This window comes from Apteryx mantelli, chromosome 4, assembly GCF_036417845.1.
Source record: "Apteryx mantelli isolate bAptMan1 chromosome 4, bAptMan1.hap1, whole genome shotgun sequence".
Taxonomy (NCBI): domain Eukaryota; kingdom Metazoa; phylum Chordata; class Aves; order Apterygiformes; family Apterygidae; genus Apteryx; species Apteryx mantelli.
The window spans coordinates 45045755-45070584 of NC_089981.1; the positions used below are offsets into that span (position 1 = coordinate 45045755).

General features: G+C 45.7%; 1 protein-coding gene across 4 annotated transcripts; it reads right to left on the reverse strand.

Moving 5' to 3' along the window:
- Positions 1–1353: 1353 nt before the first annotated feature.
- Positions 1354–24489, reverse strand: SLC39A13 (solute carrier family 39 member 13). 4 transcript variants are annotated; one of them, XM_067296360.1, is made up of 11 exons: positions 24404–24467; positions 18616–18729; positions 14888–15187; positions 14347–14460; positions 12529–12650; positions 11023–11175; positions 5477–5566; positions 5057–5107; positions 4694–4826; positions 4465–4564; positions 1354–2857 (listed from the first exon to the last, which is right to left on the reverse strand). In XM_067296360.1, exons 3-11 carry the CDS (start codon positions 15153–15155, stop codon positions 2782–2784), a joined length of 1107 nt encoding a protein of 368 aa, XP_067152461.1. In that variant the 5' UTR covers positions 15156–15187; positions 18616–18729; positions 24404–24467; the 3' UTR covers positions 1354–2781. The 4 variants fall into 4 exon arrangements, with proteins under 4 accessions (XP_067152461.1, XP_067152460.1, XP_067152462.1 ...); XM_067296359.1 differs by lacking the exon at positions 18616–18729 and having other exon boundaries at positions 24404–24489; XM_067296361.1 differs by lacking the exons at positions 18616–18729; positions 24404–24467 and adding an exon at positions 21088–21125.
- Between the last annotated feature and the right edge of the window lie 341 nt (positions 24490–24830).

The following is a 24830-nucleotide window of genomic DNA, read 5'->3' on the forward strand; positions in this document are numbered from 1 at the left end:
CTGGACTACTGAACAAGAGATACTGCTCTGTAATTCAAAGGCAAAGAAAAGATGCAGCTTCAAAACAGCAAATACAAACCCACACTGCAGACCATTTATTTCATCTCTATTGTCTCTGTACAGAGCAGACCAATACAGATGAAAGGGAAAAATGCATAAGAGCAGCTGAAAAAAAAAATAGAACTAGAAAATATGATTCTCTCTGCATTTCCAAAAGTGTCAAATGTGATGGAGTGATACTCCATTTCCTCTGAAGGTTCTGCATCCTCAGCCCCAGGGCTGACACTGCACACAGAAAATTAACCAGCCCCTCCCATAAGCCTTGTGCTGCCTTATACCAGGATACCTTCCCAAGAACTGGCAGACTGTCAGGCTTATGGTACCAGCCAAGAAAAGCAACTCAGAAATTAATTCTTCAGTGTCATCCACTTCACATTCCTAAATGCTGAGCACAAAACCTTGACTATGGTTTACAGTTTTGGCAAGGCTCAGTGCTGATGCAATAACACCAGTTTCTGGGCACTTACCTGGTAATGCCTTGACTTAAATGCCAGCTGCATTTTGAACAAGACATCTGGGGAAAGAGCAGGCATATCTTTCTATGCAAACCTGCTTCCTTCAGATTGCTACTACAGGGTCTGGTTAGCTTCAGTCTCCAAGGGAAAAAAAAATTACAAAGTATTAGAATGAGGGGGTTAGTATACTCCCTGAGTTCCTGCAGGCTAATCAGATGAATCCTCCTTCCAGGAAAACAGGAAGTGGATGCTAGATTCAGACTTTGTAACAAATGGATGATAGAGGCAGGAGCTGTCAAAGGAGGGCAATTTTGTAATAAAGATGATTGCACTAAGCCTCCTGCATTGCTACAGTGAAGCTAGTTAGTGACGTAAACCTAGGGGTGAGGAAAGCTGAACAGATTTTAGACAGCAGTTCCTGGGCAGAGAGAACTGCAAACACAAGTTCTCCAGCTCTCTCCAAAAAGTAGGACAGGAGCTGTCATAAAAATAGAACAGTGTCAACAAGGAATCTCTTGGAGAAGTAAGTGCCTCTGCTATGGGCAGTGTACCCGCCTCGTTGCTCTGAGCCAAATCACCTTCTAAAGAGACTAGCCCTGTGCAGACTGGAGAGCTATACTGATTTACAAAAACTGTTTAAAGACAGAGCTGAACTGGTACAACTCACATTATGGCACTTGTTTTGCATCCAGTAAGGTCGAGTTTTAAACAGATTTATGTAGAGCAAGGATGACCTCTGCAGAAGGGATGATCTAACAATGGTGTGGATCTTTGTAGAACTAAAACATCCCTGTGGAATGGGGGCCTGGTCAGTCTGTCAGCTGGGATGCACACAAAACACAAGAAACATCATTTATTTTTATTGATCTCCGATTGTCAACAAATTGAATCCCAAGCATCACACAACAGAAAGCTCCTCTTAAAGCATACTTACTGCCACCCTTTCATACCCTGTTCTCTCCTTACTTAGCACACTTAGCTTTTCTAGACTCATTTTTAATCTTTTCACCAGCAGTTTCACCCTTCCCATTTCACCCTTCCTGTGTTCTTTGCTGCTGTGCCCTTTCCTTTAAGAACTGTCAGTATTATTTCTTACCCATTCATCCCTGACAGGCTGTAACTCCACTGTGAGGCAAAAAGCCCAGAAGTAGACTACTATCCATATTTTTGGTAATAGCATGTTCTTAAATACTCTACATTGAACAGAGGAAGAGCCAGCCTTGGGTTACCTGCAGCTGACCGGGCTGTATTGTGTTCAGCCCTTGCCCAAACCTCAGCCTAGGACTGCTCTAGCATGCTGAACAGGGCTAACACGTCAACCTCTCCACCTCAAGAGAGCTCTGAAACTTGGCTTGGGGAAGATGGTGGGTGAGTCAGGTCTTGAGAGCAGGCTCAGAGCCACACTCAGCTAATGTTTATGGGGAGAGGGAGGTGGGGAGGGAGGCCAGTAGCAGCAACTCCATGACTTTCCTTCCAGATATAGGTGAGCTGATAGTCTAGCAATAGAAGAAACGTTTGCTGACCATTTTTCAGATAAACAGCTATGCCACACTGGTTACTGGAGTGGTTAGGGCTGAGGCAAGTAATCTTCAAGCTGAGCCATTTAATTGTGAACTGTCCCAAAGTGCCTCAAGTTTCTGGCTCAATTTCAACAAAAATGAGTACAAAATAAGCCAAAAAGGTAGACTACCAAGGCTAATACTACCTTTAGAAACGACTGATCTCATTGAACAGCCAGAGATCAAGTTGGAAGGGGACCTTCCCCCGCTATCTGCAATGCAGGTTTTCATAGCACCATAACTCCTGGTGGGTAGGAAGTTCTGGTTAAAGCTGTTAATTTACTGTTGTTTTGCCATCCCTGTTCTGTCTCCAACCCTTTGAGTGGTAGGACAAGTCCTTCCTCTTCACCAGCTACAGGGATAGTGTCTTGTTTTCATGCAAGGGCTTGGGAGGTGCAGTTCCATCATAATGAACTGAATGAAACATTGGCCATTCTCCATGGAGCAGTTGTTCAGTTCATTTCTGCTCATTGTATCTTTTGCTCCATAAAAGAGGAAGCCCTGATGTGTGAGATTTTAGCAGAACAGGGAATGAAGAGCCAGGGAATGAAGTCCTGCACACCCAGACCTCTTTCTCACCTGCTTCTCATACTAGCAGTCAGATCCACACGTGCACACATAGGAAGTAACATTAGTGTTCCTTATTGCTTTGTCAGCTCAGAGTCACTGTGGTGGCTCTGGGAGGCATCATGAGGTCTGCGCAGAGGTCATTCTGTTGTGAGCGAGAGTAGCACCATGACTGTAATGCCGGTACACAGGAGCAGAACTTGCTGTAGGGAGTTCCTGGGAAAGAAACAGTAAAATTAGGAGGGGCGGCAGACCAATCCCAATAGGCAGCAGTGTAGAGGCTCTTGACTGGTTTGTTCTTTGCCCTTCCAAATTCATCACAAGGACAAGACAGCAGTTGAGCTGAGAATCTTCCTCAGCACCCCAAACAAAGAAGTTGTCCATAAACTGGCATGTATTTGTTCCATTCAGCTGCAAGACCTGACTCAAGTTTTCCAAATCAATATAAGCTGATTAAATCGTGCACCTACTCAGAGGCCTATTCCTGGCCTTTCTCTTACAATAGCACCAGCATCTATTCAGCATGTTCACAGATGGACTAGGGACCTCATTCGGCCAACAACTACCTTGCAAAAATAAAAAAGCTAATGGATTTTGCCACTCATTTAGCATCATCTCAGATTTATGCTGGATTAAAGTGGCTACGTACCCACTGCCTCTGCACACTCTGAACAGCTGTGCCCACACAAGAGGTTATCAATCCAAAAGCAAGCTCCCAGCTGCTCATTAAAATTTCTCTACCAGAGGTTCCTGCCTCCTCAGATACAACTGTGGAGCTGTCTTTTGAGCACTTTATCCATCTTGGTCAAAAGGAAGTAGTCAAGCCAAGAAGTTGAGCCTCTTAGTTAAACTGCTGAAGTTAATCTACCTCATTGCAATTGAAATAGGTGAAAATACTCATGAGCAGCTCTGTCAGCAGGTCTGAGAGGGTCTCTACTGTGGTACAGATGAGTTTGGAATATGACTGGACACAGTCTCAGTCAGACTCCAGGAAACTAAAATATTACCTAAGAGAGGAGGCCAAATACACTAGAATTCTTCAGTGTGGAATACAAATGACTGAGGTGGGATACAATAAAAGACTATGAAATGGTGAATGATAAAGAGAAGGAAACTATTATTCTCTACTCACACAGCAACACAGGGGCATCTAATGAAATCAATAAGCAAGAGGCTAAAAAACAAATAGCAAGAAGCATAATTTCACACAGTGCAGTCAAACTATGCAAACTTGTTGCCAAAGGGAGATTGCAGAAGCCCAAAGTAATGGGTAGGGTTGAAAAGCAATTAGAGAAATATGTGAAGGATAGGTCCATGTATGGTTATCAGACACAAAGGCCTGGGTGAGCCCCAGGCTCAAGCAGTCCCTAAGCCACTAGTTGCTAGAAGCTGAGAAGATACACTGTGTAAGGGATCACCCAACTGGACACAGTCCTGAGCAACCTCCTCTAGCTGGTCCTAGGGGGGTTGGACTAAATGACCTCCAGAGATTCCCTCCTACCTCAATTATTCTGTGATTCTGTGATTTTTCACTTTCCTTGTTTCCTGCAGTCTTTCCTTAAGCATATGCAATTGGCCACTGTCACAGATAACATACTGGGCCAGCAAAATTTTAGGGCTGACCCAGTTGGAGGGTCTCATGTTTTACAGGGTCTTTGTAGTCCCATCAACTCAACACCTAGCACAGCGGTTTATCTATATACTAGTCTTGTCCACGGGATTTGGAAAGCTGGCATTCACGTGCTCCCAGAACAGGCATGGGAAAATGTTACATTCCTGCTCCCTGGTGGTAAGAAGTGCTGCAGCTAAACAGGAGCACTTACCAAGGATTCTTTTCCTCCAGGAGATCAGGCACAACATTTACCAAGGCAATATACAAAAATCCTCCAGAAGTGAAAGGAAGGATCCAGGCTACTGTTTCCCCTGCACAAATACAGAAAGTTTTCATTATTACTGAGGCAAAATCACAAGAGAGAACAGAGTAGGTAGAGAAGATCTACACATGGCTACCACAGGCCTCCCCACTCCTACAGAAGCCCCAGGGAGCCTTACCTGCTCCTTTTGGTGACTGAGCGCATATTGCAAAGCAGGCTCCTAGAATCCCCCCTAAAGCTGTGGAAAGCTGCATCTTGGCTGCACTCCAGCGGTCAAACCCAGCCCGAAGTAGGATTGCAAAGTCCCCTACCTAGGAAAACCAAGAGCCAACAGCTAATGAATATGAGCATCCCCAAATACAAAGGCCATCCTAACAAGACAAGTGCTTCAAGACTTCTTTTAACTTCTCATGTTGCCAGTCTCCAAGAAGGAGCATCTTTTCAAGGGACAAGAAAATGTTAACCAGACTTAGCCCTTCTCTTTTAGCAGATGAAGCACCTCTTCAATCCCTTAGGACGGCAGGATAAAAAGCCCTCTCACCTCATGTGGGATTTCATGCAGGAGAATTGCCATTGTGGTTAGGAGCCCAACCTATGGCAGAGAAGAGAAGTCAATTAGGAAATGGTCCTCCGGCTCTGAAAGGCTGAGACTTTCATCAGCATGTCAAGGCCCCATTCTCCAAGTTAAGACTCTTGTTACTCAGGGTTTTGAAGCATTCAGTGAAAGGGCAGATGAGGTAACGTTTCCCCACATGTCAGTACAAAGAACAAAGATCTCCCAAGTTTGAAGAAGCTCTGGCTCAGAGGGCCAGGATAGGACTGCTTCTTACTGAAAATGCTTCTCCATGTTCTTGGAAGCTTCCAGAAAATAGGAGGGATTCCTCACATCTTTGGTATTTTTGCATCACACTTGAGGACAGGCATCTCCAGTTCAGTATATGGCATGTGACAGAAACCTTACCTTTCTGCTAACCAGGAAGCTGGCTGCTACTGCTAGGCCATGTGTAAAGTTATCAATGGTGTTGGCCAGCAGATTGAGGTATCCACTAATCTGCAAAGAGAAGGAAGAGCCCCTGATAAAGGAGAAGACATAACAAGATGAAAGAAAGCACCAGACAAGATCTGGACACAGGTTATACAGAGCCATGATCAAATGACACAGGACAGGACATGGCACTTCTGGTGAAGATCTTAACATCAGTGCACAGGTACAATTTAAATGTTGTGTTCAGTTTTAGAGTAAACTATGTTTTAGGGTAGACAAGCATTGTCCAAGATTAGGAAATCTATCTTAGTGGAGGAGAGAGAGAGAGAGAGGGAGAGAGAGAGGGAGAGAGAAGGCAAATGACAGAGAAGCTCTACATACAGAGAGAGACAGAAAAGGTGAAAGGAAAAAGATAGCCAAAATACAAGAATACATTGATTGTAAATCAGACCAATTCTAGGCAACACTCACTAATTTACACAGGTGACTGGCTTCAAATATGACCTGACCTGGTCTTCTAGTCATGTATTTTAATATATAACTGTTAAATGTCTCCTCTTCAAGAGCTGGCAAGAGCAGTGCAGCAGAACAAATGCTGCTGAAATTGCTTTTTATAACCGAACAAATCTTCGAGCATTATACTAAAAAAGCTTGTGCTTGTGGGTTTGCTTTCCCTTAAGAAAGAATAAAAAGAGAAAAGATAGTGATGACAGTCACCAAAAATCCACCCACTAGAAGGCTGGATAGCATGTATATGCATACGCATGCTGACAAACACATTTCTGAAAATTACAGGCATATGCCAACTCCCTTCCCCACTCAAGTCTATCTCCATGTTAGACTTCCCTATTATGCTAACCACTGCTATATCTATGGGTGTTTCCAGACAAATTCTGGCTATTTGGGCCAAACTGATTTATAAGGGTACCACCCAGCCCTTTTGCTCACCATTTCTGTTTTTCCATCATATTTAACAAAAACTAACATGTGCTGGCTCCAGACATACTGCAGTTCACTATGCAGCACTGCATTTTAAATTATCACCAGTCTGGGTGGTAGCTAATACACCGGTCTGTTTCTGGACTGCAAGAACTAAGCTGGCATACATTAGCTCCAGCTACAGAGCAGCAACCTGTGGGTGGAGAGGCAGTCTAGAAACTGGGACATCAACCTCTTATTTCACCATAGTATCAGGCACCAAAGTTTAGCTGGAAGAACACAAGTGCTGGTGGGTTTTATAGTCAGGCCATCGGCACACTTTTTGGTCTTCTGTTCTTCCCTGTTTCTATTGAACTCTGCTTGCGGCATCCTTCTTCTTGCTGTGGTCAAATAAAGAAAGTGTCCATCTGTATGCTGCAGCTCATGTGGAGCTTTCAGTCGAGTATTGAGTATCGAAAAGGCATCACCTTTCTGCACAGCATTTTCTACTGCACAATCTCAAGACATTTTCAAAGGCTCTAAACTTTCAAAAGCACGTCCACGATTAAATATGAAAATGGCCTATTAAGCAGGCCTAACTACAATAAGTAATAATCTAAACATCTCCACAATGGATGCAGAACACATTCCCTTCATGTTTTTGTAAGAAGGAGAACATAAAGCAAGGCGTGCAGACTCACGAACACATAGCAGTTTTAGTTCTCATTCCTCATTTTCAGTCTAATGTGACTGTCTAAAATTTCTCCTTTTCATGCTGGAATTTTAGATGATTGGGTTTTCCCCACAGGATAGTAATTATTATTCATATAAGTTTTACACACACACCATACCATTGTATATAGTGGGGGGGAAAAAAAAAAAAGACTTCATGATTAAAACATTAGGGTTTTTTGTTGTCAGTGGCTTGGGCAAACGCTGTCACTGAGAGAAGCAAAGCCTTGGAGTGTTCAGATATAAATTGGGTTGATTTGACAGTTACGAGCCTCTGACATTTACATTCCGAGAATACCTAATAGGAGGTTCTCCTCAGTCATAAACAGTGCAGCTAGATGAAGTGTTTATGTTCATGCTGCAGAGTTAATGTCACTGTGCAATAAAACATACATCTACAATCAGCAAGGATGCCTGTGTCATGGGGAAAAAGAAAGAATGTGCAAGGAAGAAGTACTCTATTCTCTCAACAAGTAAAATCATTCTAAAGGCTGTAATGCAGGAAAGCACCAAATTATATTTGGGTGCAAAGGACCCTTCTCACTTGCAGTGTTTAAGCTAGAACATGTTGTTATAGCCCTGGTTCTAATATATATGGCCCACAGACAACCAATTGCAGCTTACTAATCTTTGAAGCCCTGAAGGGTGACTCCACTTTCTGTTTGTTTGTTTAAATAGTACCTTTCTCCTCTTGTTTTCTTAAAAAAATGGGGTTATTGAGTGGATATTGGAACCAAAGAAGCCTGGTTTGATACGGGTTTCTCTTTTCTTTGCAAGCACCTACCTTGCTCATTTCTAACAATATTGTTTCCCCTGCACGTCCTTTCCCCCCATGCACTGCATGACTGCCCCTTCCCCACCAGATAAGGGCAGCAAGACTTACCTTTCTGCTGATTTGCCAACAAGCCAGTGCAGCCAAACAACATGCAACATTTCCCCAATACTTCCTCAAAAGGACATTAGTTTGCATTTCTCCTCTATCCACACGCTGATTTTTATGGAACTTGCAGAAATTTGATTACCTTCGAGACTTCTCTTGAACTCGGGTAAAATTAATTATAGGTTCAAAAGTTATTGGAAAAGGAAGGGCAGAACAGATGGACAGACAGATGGAATGACTGTTTCCTAATGAAACAGGGTAACAAGACAAGAATATCTTGGTAGTTTTGGTAATTCCCCCCCTACCAGAAAGAATATTGAGATCTTCTGATTACACACTCACCAGGTAGAAAGCAACAGTTAAAACTATGTATGTAATTTATTAGTTGCCAATTTGTGCCTATCCACAAGTCAGTAAGACTGAACAGACATTTTAGGATCTTAAAACTAAAAGGGCTCTTACTGATCATCTAGACTGATTTTTTGTATAACACAATTGAAAGGACCTCATTCAATTTCTGCATAAAGCCCATTGTTTCTTAAGCTATACTGTATTTTGTAAAGAGCAGCTTAAATCATGGCTTAAACCTCACAAATGACAAAGAATCTACTATCACTCTAGGTAAGCTGATCCACGGGTAAGTTACCCTCAGTTACACAGTTCTGTTTGATTTCTAGCCTGCTACTGTTTAACTTCAACTTCCAACTATTCAAATTTAATCAGGCCTCTCACAAGGGTATTTGTATACTTTAACAGTCACCCCGAACTGTCACTTCTATAGACCTAAAGATTAAAGAAAACCACCTTTTAACCATGTTTTCCAAACTTCAAGTAACTATTTCAGCTCCTTCACGATCCCTTTAAAATTTATTAATAGTTCCTTGGATATTGTGAATAACACTACTGGAAAAAGTGTCATATAGCTGTTTCATTACTGTTGTATAGAAAGAGGAACTCTCTTCCCTTGCCTTAACTGATATTTCCCACTCACCCATTCTCCTGGCTGTAGCATCATAATGGAAGAATGTGTTTAAACAATTTTCTCCTATGATTCTTGCATGTTTTTCCAAGGCACTGACTTCCTGGAAACTGCACCTATGTTGTAAATGTGATCTGCATTCTTTGTTTCTTAATCTAGTGCTTAATATTTTCATGTATTGAAACATGTTAAAAATTCAGCTGTTTTGATCAAGTTATTCAGTTTACCCAGTATCACTGACCTCACACAGTCATAACATGCCATTTAAGTAACAGAGTAATAGCTGCAAATGTTAAAATGTACTTTTTTCAAACTATCCTTTACAAAGATTGTAAACCAGCAGTGAACATATTTTTGAGTGAGGCTGCATCAATCCAGTCCCTAGTTATAGGTAGCTTTTGTACTATCTCTGTAATAGATAATTATCAGTTTAAATACAGATAATATTGGCAAAGTTGACTGTATACAGCACTAGTTTTATTAGAATTTGGGACAAAGTTAGGTTTTATATATGTCTCCCAGTATCATTACAAATCAACCTTATGCTTGAATAAAAGTCAGCAAAAGAGTCTGGAGGACAAAAAAAAAAAATCTATCTTCCATAAGACCATACCAATTAGCATTAATTACATTATTATTTTTACATTAGGACAAGGCCCTGAGCAATTGTGTCCCCCATCAGTGTTTTATTTCTGCTTAAAACCAGTGGTGGACTAATCAGCCTGTAGTCCCTAAGTCCCTGTATATAGCTTTCTAAAATAAAGGCACAATGTTTCAAAACCCAGTAATACCAGCTTCACCATCACTGCCACCAAGGTGACAACTTGCAATTTGTATAGTGCTCCGTATGTGCAGATTACATGAATGTGAGAGATATCAAAAATGTACAGTGATCTCAGCATATCTTTCACATTAATGTGTGGTAAGAGTCACAAAGTCACAGCAAAACAGGTTTAAAATAGAAAGATTGAAGAGCCTCTGACTGACTACATATCCATGTTTGAGTTAGCTCATGAAACCACATTTTCTTGTTGTAGTTACTCTCCTGCAATCTCGTACATTTTTTATGGACTCTCAGACTCAAATTGGAAATTCTCCTTCGCAAAAGTGGTCTACTGCTCTCTCTAATGTTCACCCAGACAGGGCTTCCACAATGCGAGGACAGTAAAATAAAACCAAAAGGGAAAGCAAAGCCAATCTAAAGGTTAGCCACTGCCTAGTGGTTTCTCTGCCCCGCCTCCAATCCTATGAGCTTGCTGATATCCCCTTATCCCAACACTACAGGCTGCTTGACAGCACAGCAAGCTGATTCAAGAAGCTAAATTAGCAGAGAATTAAACCTACAAAGCAACAACAATAAAAAAAGTTCTCGGCCTGTTTAGCTCCTTGAACTGGCTCACTGTGGGATCAGATGAGCACCAGTGGAAAGGATGGGATGGGAAATGCATGTTTGGAGATAGAAGTGGACAAGAGGCCCTTTTTGGCAGCGGATAGTTGCTAATCTGAGAAACCAAACCCTTACGTTTTACAATGAATAGCTTCAACTGTCAAAATGCATCTAAGAGTTGCCTGAACAGGAAGTGTGCAGCTCACAGCTGCTACAGTGCAGACACTGAAGAAAAGAGAAATCATTGCCCCAAAATTTAAACAAATAATATATACTGACTATAAGATATAGTGTAACAAAATGTGGAAGTACTGTGTTCTGGTCTCAGGATTCAGTCAAAACAGACTATTGTGAAGACGTAAGTCTGAAAAAATGACTTTGCCTTTCTTGCATAAGCTGCAGGGCAGATTTTCTCCAGTAAGACCGCTATTTCCTGCCTATTGTAACTGTGATGGACACTTTGACAGAGCAAAAATAAGCATAACTTGCTCATAAACACCGAGTTCCCCACTCTGGGACAGTACTTTCCACAGACAACTCTTTCTCCTGACTGAATTTTAAAATATTTGCCCCAGAAAACATAAGATGTAAAGCATCTAGGAGAAGTTTGCTTGTGGATGTCTTACCTTGATCCTGTTGTCTGTTGGAAGAGACTGGAGAGAGGAGCCATTACACTGAGCTGAAACTGTTCCTGCTCTTTGGGGTCTGCCTGCCACCTTCTGAAGGGGGAAGCCACTTCCATTGGGAATCTTCTCCTCTGGTGCTTTAGAATCAGAGCCCTAAATTAGGGAAAAACAACTTGTCACTGCCTTTTTGTCCCCAACAAAGAGCATGAATCGGGGTCAGAAATCCAATCATCAACCTTAATCCTTTTGTCCCTACAGCCCAAATCAGTAGCTTTGGTACCACGTTCTAATAATTATAACTACCAGAAATGAGAAAGATTTCAGAGAGCTTTTTGTCACATTTGTAAAATGGAATTAATGTATTTAAACTTCATCTATAAGGCTAACTGGCTAACACACTGTTAGACAACATGAGCAAAGACTTCCCAAACCATCAGGAGATGGAAAATATCAAGAGACTGGGAATCTGAGCCAGACCTTATGGCTATGAGCCATGTCCCATTGGAAAGATGGGGACAAGAGAAATTCAACTCCATCTGGGCAGAGGGAGAAAGTGGGGGGAAGAGTCTTGTTCTCTCCAGTACATCAGGATAACTAAGATCAGAGAATTATTCTATAGTTGGGATTGTCAGCTTCCAAACACCACAAACTGTTCATCTCAGGCTTTACTCTCTCGTATTAGGAGAATAAATTCCTTTCAGAGTTTAAAATCTCATGTTAAGTCAGAGTAAAATCTAGTTATGCAGTGCCTGATCTCTAGTTTCATCTCTCAAAAGGCATGGCACAGCAAGGACTGAACAGTCAACAGGAGTTGCTGCTACAAGTTGTGCAGATTGCTAAGGACTAGCCATGTTCCTCTGTTTTGGAGTTACCTTCTGTTACTTCTTTGTTAATGCATCCCTTGCTGCAGGATGACTCTTGCCTGAAGCATTACACTGTACCACCTGGCCAACCATAAATCCCTTCTCCCACACAATGTACCAGCTCCACAGAACAGGGGCCTGGTCGAGACTATACCCAGGAGAAGAGGGCAGTGAGGAACACCTTCCAGAGAAGAAGGGTCTCTTTGTACTGACTGAGGCCCAAGAAAGAAGTGAAGTGCCTAGTAGTGAGTCACAATCACCGAATGGAGTATGCATTGGCAAGCTGTCATCCTTCAAAGCTCACTTAAGAAAGTCTCATCTGCAGAGAGCTCCAGCTCCCAGGCCACATAAAAGGGGAGTTCTCTTTTACACAGATCTCAGAGAACAAAACCAACCCAGAGGTGAGAAATCTCAGATAAAACCACAAAACCAAAGCTTGAATATGAAACACCTTCTCCTACAGCCTAGTGTCAAAGAAGTGGCAAAAAGCTCCTAAAGGCCATTGACAACAAGCTACTCACAGCTCCAGGCCCATCTGCTGAACCTGTCAGATAGGGCAGAGGAGGTGTTTAGTACAGTGCTTATGTACCTGACTCATAAACCAAACACAATAGCACTCCCTCCCCTCTGGCTACTCACTTACCACACCTGGAAAATCCTTCTCTTCTTTCTCTAGGAAGATCTTCTCTAGTGCCAGGAAGGTCAGGAAACCAATGATCACCCAGAGCCCAAGAAGTTTCTGCTGCTGAAAGCTCTGCCCTTCTCCTGAGGGACAAGAGAGAAATGATATTCTATCAAGGAGGATGCAGGGTTTTCCCATATGGGAACCCATCCTGTCCCAGACAGATTAACCAAGAGTCCCAAGATAACAGGAAAAAAAAGAGGTGTTTCCACTGTCCTTTTGAGGAGTAAGGAGCAAATACAACTCACAGCAAATTAGTTTCATCTACTCATTCTTGATCTAATAGATATCCTCATCTCAGGACACTCAGACTGAGAGCCCCCACCCCTTTGCTTCAGTAGGGCAATCCAGACTGTTTTCTGACAATACTAAGAATTTCCCTGAGCTCCAGAAGCAAGGGGAGATTACATGCTGGTATCAACAAAAATCCTGCAGCTGTGTCTACTGAGCAGCAAGCCCAGACAACACTCCCCATTAACAGAGCTACAGACTCACCTTCCCCTTTCTGCCACACCTGCATAAGTTATTAAGCCCAAAGCTATAAATTCTTTTTTTCAATTGCAGCCAAGCCTGTGAGATAATCATCCATTCAGCCTGGCTGCAGACATGGAGGTTGCATTGCACTGGAAGAACAAAAAGACTCTTTAGTGGGGCATATATGGGTCATGGAAACCTTTGTGCTAAGGACAGTCTGGAAAAAGCAAACAAGATACAGCAAGAAGGCAGTGTCACTGGGAAACCACTGTAAGAAAGAGGAAAAAAAAGGACAGCGAGTTCTACTGACAGTGCCAGAGCTGTGAAGAGGGAGAACACTAAGCGACCCATAGATACACGAAGGATCTGAAATCCCAGGACATAAGTGCAATGGAGCCTGGGAAACCCAGGGCATCCTTTTCCCTCTCTCACATTCTCAGTGGGGAAAGGATTTCATGGTTTTCACAATAGGTGGAATTAAGCAGTACTTGGCTTCTTGTGTCATCAGTTTGCCAAGGCAGAAATATAATCATTACAGGTTTCAACAAGCCTGACTATCTGAGGGATGAAGAGCATACACCAATACCACAAGCACTACCTCAACGCAACCAGTGTTTAGCTTGCAGGTCAATACTGGGCTCTGTCACCTACATTTTTTGTTTCCTTTGCCCCATCTCAGCCAATGGCTCTAGGGACAGTCAATTTTTCATCACTTCTCTTGAGCAAAACTTGAGAAGGCAACATATTTGGGCTTCAACAGATCAAAGTACCCAGTGGACACACCTGATTAAGTCCCAGGAAAGAGGTTCTGTGAGTAGCACTGTGATAGAGACAGATTTCTAGGGGAGATGTTATCTAATGAGGCATATTCCCACCTGAAATGGCGCATGTGTTCATGTATCAGACCATACAGATTCATTATTTCCTAATCGGTTTAAGAAAGCATCCCCTTTCCTTAGGGAAAACACTAAAAAAAAACCAACACAGATTTACAAGAGTTCAAGGAAAGATGCGAAAAGTTCATAGATGAAAAATCCATTGCAGGTTGCTAAACACAAAGAAACTACATCCAACTCAGGAAGCCTCTTTAGAGGGCTGCAGAATACAGAGAAGAAATATTACATGTGCTTTGGCTGTTCTTATAACCTGCCCTAGACATTCACTTTTAGATACCAAAACAGAATACCAGTCTAAGCCCATTTTGGGGCTGACCCAGTCTAGCTGTTCTTGTGTTTTCAACATGGAACAGACTTAAAAAGCACAGCAGTAGGCATAGCTGCTTCTTGGCAGAGGGGGCTTTCATACCTGCTGTTGCACTGCATGTGTAGGCCCAAGCTTCAGGAAGCAGGTGCAGAAACACATTCCCCAGTAGCCCACCAATTGCAAAGCTCAACAACTGCTTCAAACGATGTGATCCAGCTAAAAAAGAAACAAAAAATGATCATAATTCAGCCCAGAGCCAAAACATCACCAGCTGAGATTTTGCACAAAGAAACCTAAATTAGAAGCATCTGCAAGCCAAGTTTTCAAAGAGAGTAGGGGAAAAATAACTAGAGTTCAAGAAAAAGCCCTTGTACCACTTGGCTGAGACAGCAGTGTGTGGGAGGGTCCTGGACCAAGCAACTCCCTGTGGTACATATCCCAAATGATGCTTTTTGCACAAGCTCTGGCCAGGACCAACCCTATCAGATTGATGGGGATGGCCTAAAACAATGAACCGTGTCTATTTTAGAGGGCAGTATTCCTATGACACTGGGATGATCCAAGGTCCTATTCATCACTGTGCCATTCAGTCACAATCCAGGACTTTCAGCTTCAGAAAGGCTAACCCACGTAGCAGGCTTACCTTCTGAACGCAGAGCAGCTCCTGTTTCAAAAGGAATCACCAGCAAGGGGAAGACCCCGCTCAGCCCCACCATGAATGAGCCAATGAGGGAACAGATCCAGGCATCCAGCCGCTCATTACTGAAAAGTTTTCCCCAGGACTCAGCCTCCTTCTCACACAGAGGACCAGAACTAGTGGCAACATGACCCTTTGGGAGCTGCTGAGCTTCACAAGCCACGATCAGAAGCAAGGAGAGTGTCCCATCAAGCAGAAGCTTTTGCTTTGTCATCTCTAAGTGGTCTCAGCTGGGCTGGCCAATCTCTGAAAAGAACAGGGGAGAGCAGTTCTGAGAGCATTCAGAGACCCCCCTCCCACCATCCAGATAGAAAGGCCTTAGTTGCTCCATTCCTTCCCTCAGCATCTTAGTGCATGTGTACATCCTCCTTTTCCCCATAAGGAAAAATTTGAAACTCTCCCCGATTTCAACATAGCACTCTTTAGTGCTGTGACAAGGACACTGTTTATCATCAGTTATGTGAAACTGCCGACAAAACACCTTGTGAAGAGGTGTGGCTTCCTGCACCTCCCCCCTAGATGGGTTGGACTTGGACTCTGCAGAGGCAGTACCCTCAGGTACCCTTGCCCTTCAGTATCCTGAGGCTCCAGAGGAAGGTCTTGACCAGAGATGCTACCAGGATAAGTCTCCTCTGCCTATCTGGTGAGCTGCTGGAAGAGAATCCCCTCTGACATTTTTTTATTGTGAAGTTGGTATGACAGAATTACAAAACGCAAGGGACATGTGGCTGTGGGATTACTGGGTAGAAAAATAAAGACAACCAAAGATATGGAGTGGCATCCATATAACAAATTAGGATGCAAGACAGACAACTAAGTTGGAGAGGTAACGTGATGGAGGTCTATAAAATCATGAGTGGTATAAAGAGGGTGAACAGTGTTTGACTATTCATTGTCTCTTCCAATAGTTGATTAGGCCTTCTACAGACAGCTGGAAGTAGCTTCATGATCACAGGCCCTGGTTCTCATGGGGAACTTCAACCATCCTGATATCTGCTGGAAAGACAACACAGCTAGGCACAAACAGTCCTGGAGGTTCCTGCAGAGCATTGATGATAACTTTTTGACACAGGTGGTAGAGGAGCTAACAAGGAGAGGTGTGCTGCTGGACCTCGTACTAACAAACAAAGAAGGACTGGTTGGAGATGTGAAGGTTGAGGGCAGCCTTGCCTGCAGTGACCATGAGATGGTGGAGTTCAGGATCCTGCGAGGAAGAGGCAGGGCACTAAGTAGGATCACAATCCTGGACTGCAGGAGAGCAAACTTTGGCCTCTTCAGGGACCTACTTAGAGGAATCCCATAGGTTAGGGCCCTAGAAGGAAGGGGGGTCCAAGAGAGCTGGCTAATATTCAAGCATCACTTCCTCCAAGCTCAAGATCAGTGCATCCCTATGAGTAAGAAGTCAATCAAAGGAGGCTGGAGACCTGCATGGATGAGCAAGGAGCTCCTGGCAAAACTCAACCAGAAGAAGGAAGCATACAGAAAGTGGAAAGGGGGACAGGCCACTTGGGAGGAATATAGGAACATTGTCAGAGTATGCAGGAATGCGACGAGGAAGGCTAAGGCCCATTTGGAATTAAATCTGGCTAGAGATGTCAAAGACAACAAGACGGGCTTCTTCAAAGACATCAGTAGCAAGAGGAAGACTAGGGAAAATGTGGGCCCTTTGCTGAATGGGGTGGGTGCCCTAGGGATGAAGGATACAGAGAAGGCAGAGTTACTGAATGCCACCTTTGCTTCAGTCTTTACTGATCAGGCCAGCCCTCAGGAGCCCCAGATCCTGGAGGCAAGAGAGAAAGTCTGGAGAAAGGAAGACTTGCCCTTGGTCGAGGAGGATCGGGTTAGAGATCATTTAAGCAAACTTGGCACCCACAAATCCATGGGCCCCGATGGGATGCACCCATGAGTGCTGAGGGAGCTGGCAGACATTATCGCTAGGCCACTCTCTATCATCTTTGAAAGGTCATGGAGAACAGGAGAGGTGCCTGAAGACTGGAAGAAAGCCAATATCACCCCAGTCTTCAAAAAGGGCAAGAAGGAGGACCCAGGGAACTACAGGCCAGTCAGCCTCACCTGCATCCCTGGAAAGGTGATGGAGCAGCTCATCCTGGAGGCCATCTCCAAGCATGTGGAGGACAAGAAGGTGATCAGGAGTAGTCAGCATGGCTTCACCAAGGGGAAATCATGCTTAACCAATCTGAAAGCCTTCTGTGATGGAATGACTGGCTGGGTAGATGAGGGGAGAGCAGTGGATGTTGTCTACCTAGACTTCAGAAAGGCTTTTGACACTGTCTCCCATAACATCCTCATAGGTAAGCTCAGGAAGTGTGGGCTAGATGAGTGGACAGTGAGGTGGACTGAGAACTGGCTGAATGGCAGAGCTCAGAGGGTTGTGATCAGCGGCGCAGAGTCTAGTTGGAGGCCTGTAGCTAGCGGTGTCCCCCAGGGGTCAGTACTGGGTCCATTCTTGTTCAACTTCTTCATCAATGACCTGGATGAAGGGATAGAATGCACCCTCAGCAAGTTTGCTGACGATACAAAACTGGGAGGAGTGGCTGATACCACAGAGGGCTGTGCTGCCATTCAGAGAGACCTGGACAGGCCGGAGAGGTGGGCGGAAAGGAACCTCATGAAGTTCAACAAAGGCAAGTGCAGGGTCCTGCACCTGGGGAGGAATAACCCCATGCACCAGGACAGGTTGGGGGCTGACCTGCAGGAAAGCAGCTCTGCGGAGAAGTGCTGCACTGGGAGTGCTGGTGGACGCCAAGTTAAGCATGAGCCAGCAGTGTGCCCTTGTGGCCAAGAAGGCCAATGGTATCCTGGGGTGCATCAGGAAGAGTGTTGCCAGCAGGTCGAGGGAGGTGATTCTCCCCCTCTACTCAGCCCTGGTGAGGCCACATCTGGAGTACTGCATCCAGTTCTGGGCTCCCCAGTACAAGAGGGATGTGGCACTACTGGAGCAAGTCCAGCGAAGGGCTACAAAGATGATTAGGGGACTGGAGCATCTCTCATATGAGAAAAGGCTGAGAGAGCTTGGCCTGTTTAGCTTGGAGAAGAGAAGGCTGAGAGGAGATCTTATCAACGTGTACAAGTATCTGAAGGGAGGGTGTCAAGAGGATGGGACCAGACTCTTTTCAGTGGTGCCCAGTGACAGGACGTGAGGCAACGGGCACAAACTGAAACACAGGAAGTTCCATTTGAATATGAGGAAAATCTTCTTTACTGTGAGGGTGACAGAGCACTGAAACAGGTTGTCCAGAGAGGTTGTGGCATCTCCTTCTCTGGAGATATTCAAAACCCACCTGGACGTGATTCTGTGCAATGTGCTCTAGGTGACCCTGCTTGAGCAGGGGGGTTGGACTAGATGATCTCCAGAGGTCCCTTCCAACCCCAACCATTCTGTGATTCTGTGATAAGAAAAGCCAGGGGGGCTTTTCTTATGGCTCATCACATGAAGCCAGTGGGGGTCAGCTTCAAAACAAACAAACAAAATCCCCAAATGTAGCTCTTCACTAGCAGGTAACATATAGTAGCACTTAGTAATCTCTGTAAGTATTAGTAGTAATAATAGTAATAGATAGTAATATCTGAAGCATTAGTGACTATATTTGAAAATTTACAGAAATTATGTGGGAAGGCCCCAGAAGGCTGGAGAAGTGTCATGCTTCACCTACCTTAATAAACAGAAAAAAAAAAGGGGGGGAGGAGAAGACTTAAGGAGTTACAGACCAGTAGCTTCAATCCTCAGAAAGATTCTTGATCAAATTAAGTGATCAGTTTGTAGTTACCTAGAAGATAAAGTGATAAAGATAACAAAGCTTTAAGTAACAGACAAACAGAAAAGGGCCTGAAATCATCAAGATGAAATTCAGGGTGCTGGAACCAATCTAAGGGCCTGCTGCAACTGCAGCTGAAAGGGGCAGTGTTGCCCCTTCTCCCCCACCGCTTCATTCATTCCCCCTGCAATGCTCTCACCTGACCCCATGGGTGAGCAAGCTCAGAATAAAACAGAAAAACAGTTTTTTTAAAGGCTCCATCCTCCTCTAATTTCACTAGCTGAACTAGACCACTGCAGGAGGAAGGCCCAACTGCAGCAAGCAACCAAAGAAAAGTGAAAGGACAGGGTCACATGGCTCCCCAAAAGGAGGACACTGAGATCCAGGCACAGTGACCACAGACACAAGGAGCAGAAAGGATGCAAGAAAGAATTGATGAAGAACCCTTTTGGCTAGCTGTGGGAGAACCACTAAAACCTTCTGTGGCAAGATAACATCTGGTCAAGTGTAAACTCTGCTGACCCATATGAAACCCATCACTTTTTTTTTTTTTGGAAGAAGAAGAAGACAACGACGAAGACGACGACGAAGACGACGACGACGACGAAGACGACGACGAAGACGACGACGAAGACGACGACGAAGAAAAGCCCTACATAGCAAATTCAAACCAGCTCAAGATTTTGTGGCATTTTATTGCAGTGTTTTGATCTGGCTATAGGAATCCTAAACCTAGCTTTAACATACTGTCAAACCAATCTCACTAAAGATAAGTACAAAATAGCATACTATAGAGAAAAAAAAAATGCACATGACATAATAGTAACTCTGAAGTGCCAGGAAAAGAAAAAAGACACACACATATTGAATCCAAAAATTAAATATGTCAGCAATGTAAGCCTGCTACAAAGAAGGAAAATGACATCTTGGGACATATTCAAAGCTATACTGTGTGCATGATGTGGAGGCAGCGATTCCATTCTACTCTACACCAGTTAGACCTGGGCCAACAGACTGCATCCAGCCTCGCAATCTGTACTCCACAGAATAGATACAAAAATTGAAGACATTCCAGTGCAAAGAAATAAAAACAAGAGTTTAGAAAGCATGACCTGGAAAAAAAGACTAAAAGACCTGGCTGTGTTTAGTCTAGAAAAGATAAGCTGAAGAGAGTAAGAGTGAAGAGAATAGAAGGGTCTGCACACAATAAAAGTCACGAGAAAGTGGGAAAGTGCACAACTCTTCTTCATGGACATTGAGGAATCCACTCAACTGGTAAATATGATTTGGCTTGGCTAAGAAGAAACAAATTTAAATGATGTCAAAGTGGTGATAAACAGTTTATCTATGATGCAGAATCTCCTACACTAGATTTTTACTTTTTTTTTTTTTAATATTAAACACCTGATCCAGATGCTGTTTCACTGCAAAGACTAGGACCAGATCCTCTCTTGGAGTCCTTCTGAGTCCTACATCCATGATTCCCTGAAGTTGGTTAGACTCTTGTTCAACCTGGTGGCACCCTATCAAAGGGAGGCAGCTCTTGGTCTGTACAGTATTATTGGCACAACTACTCTAAAAGAATAGGGAGGGCATGGGGGGAGTGGCAGCAAGGCCCATTTTCCTTTCCCACAGCACTCCATGTACAGTAAGCACCAATTCACCTCAGCCACTGAAGTGGACAGGCGCTGGGCTGTAACAGAAGTGCCAGGAGAGCCCAATGTGCTAGGGACACTGCCCTCCTCCCAGTTTCAACAATGCAAAACTCCTGTTGTCACTGCAAGGTACCTGGGACACTTCAGGGCCATCTGGCTTCCTGCACTGAGATTAGGACTCCCCTCCACAGCTATGCAACCAGACCCACAAAGCTACAGTAACACTAAGCAACAATTAGCCAAATTTCCCTGTGAAAAAGCAAAAGGATTGGAAGTTCTGAAAACATTAGCTGTCCCATAACTGAGTACACTCTCTCCTGTTCTGAGCACATATACAGGCCAAAGCCATTCAGCCACAGAGGCCCCTGCACAGAGAGGTTAAGGGACTCTTCAGGCAGATTACACTAGCCACAGCCTTCTCTGCTGACTAGCTGCTGCATAAGAACCTGTATTTACAGAACTTCCTGCTTTAAAAACCAGGCAGGTATCCCTTCCAACCCCAGACTGGGCCTGACAGATGTCCTCTTCCTTTATGATAGGATTAGACCAAGAAAATGACTGGGAATAGCTTCTCCGTGAGGAGTAAAGCCACTCTGGCAAAAATCAAGACTTATACAACCACCATACGAGCATGAAGAGTTAAAGAATACACGTAAAGAATACAAAACAACTGCTCTCTGCAGCTTGGCAGTGATGGAAATTGGCACAAACTAACCCCTTCTCATCCTGATTTTGTCAGTGAGCTGTAATCCAGGATGTGCACGTGGTTGTCACAAAGTTAACAGCTTCTGAGAATCAGGCTGGAAAAGAAAACACAACAACTAATGCAACAGGTCCATTTCTTCCTTCTTCTTATTCTCCCTACTCACAGCCCATACCTGCCACAAGGGACACCTGAAAGGCTCTTTGAGACCGAGTAACCAAAATCCTGGTTAGAGGCAAAAGCACACAGGAGAAAAGGCACGTCCAGGACTTGAAGCCAGGCATGCAGCCTGTTTTCAATGTCCTTTCCCCAGCAAGGAGAGGGACCAGGTTCCTTCCTGAAGTTATGGACAATAAAGAGGGAGGAGGGGGGAAGGCTGTGGAAAACCAATCCCCTAACTCACATTTGTGTCAGCCAACCTTCTGTGGCCCATAGATCTTTCTTTTCTTGTTAGTCACACAAAGGAAAAAAATTATATTCCTTCACATCTGACCATCATTACCTTGCAGCTCAAGAGCATCTCCATCTCTCATATAGTAAATTCTTGATGGCTATAAAACAGCTGTGCACCAAAACTTAGTGCACCATCCAGGACACACCTGCATTGATCTTTGTGTGCAGCTAATTATTTAGTACATATTCCCAGTATGTGCTTTTTCCCAACATATCATAATCACTTGCTCTAAAAAAATATATATATTTTTTTATCTCCATAGCCCCTTTGCTTCTCTATCCCATAGCTACACACCTCTCATGAGATGTAAAGTTTATTTAATGTCTGTAAAGTCTCTGAATTCAAACTGCCTGCTACTAAGCCAGGTATTTAAGGGGAAGAAAGGGAGCAAACAAAATGTAGTCCTAAGATAAGAACTGAAGAGAGAGAGAGAATAATACACTGCCACTACAGTTGCAGAAGGTGGAAGTCTTCCTACCCCTAATTTTAGTCATCAGCATCTGTTTTAGGAACTCAGCTAGAGAAAGCCATAAGCACCCAAAGGGTCTCAGAAAGGTGTGGTTACTATGAGGCAGAGGCATAACTGGTTTTACAAGAGATTTGTGTTCTTCTCAAGAAGGGTATATGAGCTATTTAAGAATATTTATTTAAGATAAATAGCCAGCACATCACCTACTCATTGGTTTTGACAAATGACATGCTTTGGTATCACAGCACTTAACTGTGCTGCAATCCGAACCTGTTCACAGTTTTCACCGGTAGCACTCTCTATAGCATCCATGCATCCTGTGGAGGTCTCAAAGCTGAGCAGCCAGGAGCTGGGTCTGCTTAGCTCTTTCTACAACAACCTTAGGTCTGTAGTGACTAAAAGGTCTTCCCTGCTCAGGAAGAATAACTAAATGAGAATTTGCCATTTACACACTCAGGAGTAAGGGGAAAAGGCAGAATGAACACCAAGTCAAGAGAACAGTTCCTGCCCACCGCCCAGGAGACTCCCTGGGCTGCCCCTGCCTCACAGTGCTCACTGAGCACATCTGCAGCAGGCTGCGCTTGAGAAAATGCAGACAAAACTTAAAGCGCCAACGGAAAAAACTACTGGAAAAGAGAAAATAAAATAAAATATTTACATAAGAGAGATTCCTGCAGCAGCCCGCCTCCTCCCCTCCCAGACACTTTGCCTTTTCAGACCACACAGCTTCAGCTCTGTCTCAGTACAGTTGCTCGCTGCCATACAATGACATTTTAGATGTTCTCGGTGGAAAAGAAAAGAAAAAAAGAAAAAAAAGAAAAAAGTTTTTTGCAACTGTTTTCTCTGGAAGCCTGGTCTTGGAGTTGCAAAAGAGCACTCCATGGAATGGAAAAAAGTTATTTTCCAGGGAGGAAGCGTAAATTTCAGCCAAAAAAATTCTCCACAAGCCACCTCCCTCCATTAGCCCTGCAGAGAGCTCTGAATTCCTGCTGGAAGCCCTGTCCTCTGCAGAGGCACAAAAGGTTTCTGGTCCCCCAAAGCACTCGCTTCTCTCCCAGTCACAGGCCACCTTTAGGGAACCCATTGCTCTGGTGGGACTCTTCCCCTCTCCCCCATACCACTCATACAGAATCGTTTTGCACAGAGACTCTCACTTCTACAAATTATGCACATCATAGCATGCATAGCTAAAAATTGTGGATGCACAGGTTTAAAGAACAACAGAGTGTCACAGAACAGAACAGATTAGACACCTCGCAACCCCAAGATCATGCCTTTTCCTAGGGGATTAAAATACTGATCAAACACTACAGTAGTTTGGGATACAGTGATTTCTTCCCCAGCGACCAGCCTGTGAGAAAAGTTTATAGAGGCAGCAATCACCTTCACCCCCTCAGGGCTGGGTGAGGTTTCCCTCCTCCCAGCCCACTCTCCGTGGGAGCCGCAGCAGAGGCCGGGCAGATCTCCCGACCCCCCAGCAGCCAGCCGCGGGCCTGGGTCCCGCGGCCTGAGCCCCGCTGCGGCCGGGCCGGGCCGGGCCGGGCCGGGCCTCCGCCACAGCCCCAGGCCGAGCTGGTGCAGGACACCGCTCTCTTATCCACAGGCGATTAACACGGCAGCCCCACTCTTAGCATCGTTTCTGATAACGTTGCGGACGGCTTCTGAGAGGACGGACAGCTCTGTTTTTCCATGCTAGGAATGCTGACAAACGCAAAGTGAGGCATATGTGCTGGAGGGAGCAGTTAACCCTGTTCCTGCGCCCTCCGGGACGAGCACGTTAGCTGGGCTCCCCAAGGGGCAGATCCTGCGCTGTCTTGCTGAGCGCAGCGCAGACCCCGACCAAGGGAGCGGCAGCAGGACGGCAGCGAGCCGGCTCCCCGGAGGGGCAGCGGTGCCGTCTCCTCTCGTTACAGCTCCCGGGGCGGAGGCGCGGGGCAGGGCACCCCCGGGGCGGCGCTTCCCCCGAGAATCGCCTCTTCCAAGTTGCTTCTAAACTTTCTCGGCCGAACCCCGCCGCGGCTGAGCTCCGAGCCCGCGGCGCGCCGGGAGCCCCCCCGCGCCGCCCCGGGAAGCGGCGGCGAAGGCGGGGGCCGCCGCCCGGGGGCCGGGGCGAGCCGAGGCCCCGGGGGGCGGCGCGGACGCCCCGCAGCTCGCCGCCTCCAGAACACGGCTCCCCGAGCAGCGGCCCCGCCGGGCGCTGCTCCCCGCCGTTTCCCCAAACTTGTCCCGCGCTTGGCCGGGCTCCGCCGGTGCCGGACACGGGCCGTCGCCGCCGCCCCCGCTCCCCCGTCCCGCCGCCGCCCGGAGCTGCGCGGCCGCGCCCCCGCCCCCGCCGCCCGGAACAGCGGGGCGGAGCGGGCCGGCGACCCCCGGCAGCACCGCCCCCGGCCGCGAGCCGCCGTTACCGTGCGCCGCCGCTGCCATCCAGCCGCGGCTCGGCTCAGCTCAGCTCGGCGCGGCGCGGGCCTGCCCCGCCCGGCGGCCCCCCGGCCCCGCCTCCCCCGGCCGGCCACGTCGGTCCCGGCCTCCTCAGCACCAGCGTCGTCGCCCCGGCGGGCCCCCGCCGCCGCGCGCGCTTCCGGCCGCCGCGGGGGGGCCGGCGCCGGGCCGCGCTTCCTGCCGCCTCCCCGCCCCGCCCGGCCCGGCGAGGCGCGAGCGGCTTGAGCTCCTCCGCCCGAGCGCGCCGAGCGGAGCCGAGCGGAGCCGAGCGGCGCGCTGCTACCGCAGCGGAAAGCAAAGCCCTCGCAAAGGGTCCTTGGCGTTTGTCACCCCGTATCCGTCATGGGGTCGGGGGTATTTCTGGGTCGTTTGCGCCTTTCTGAGGGTAGATGC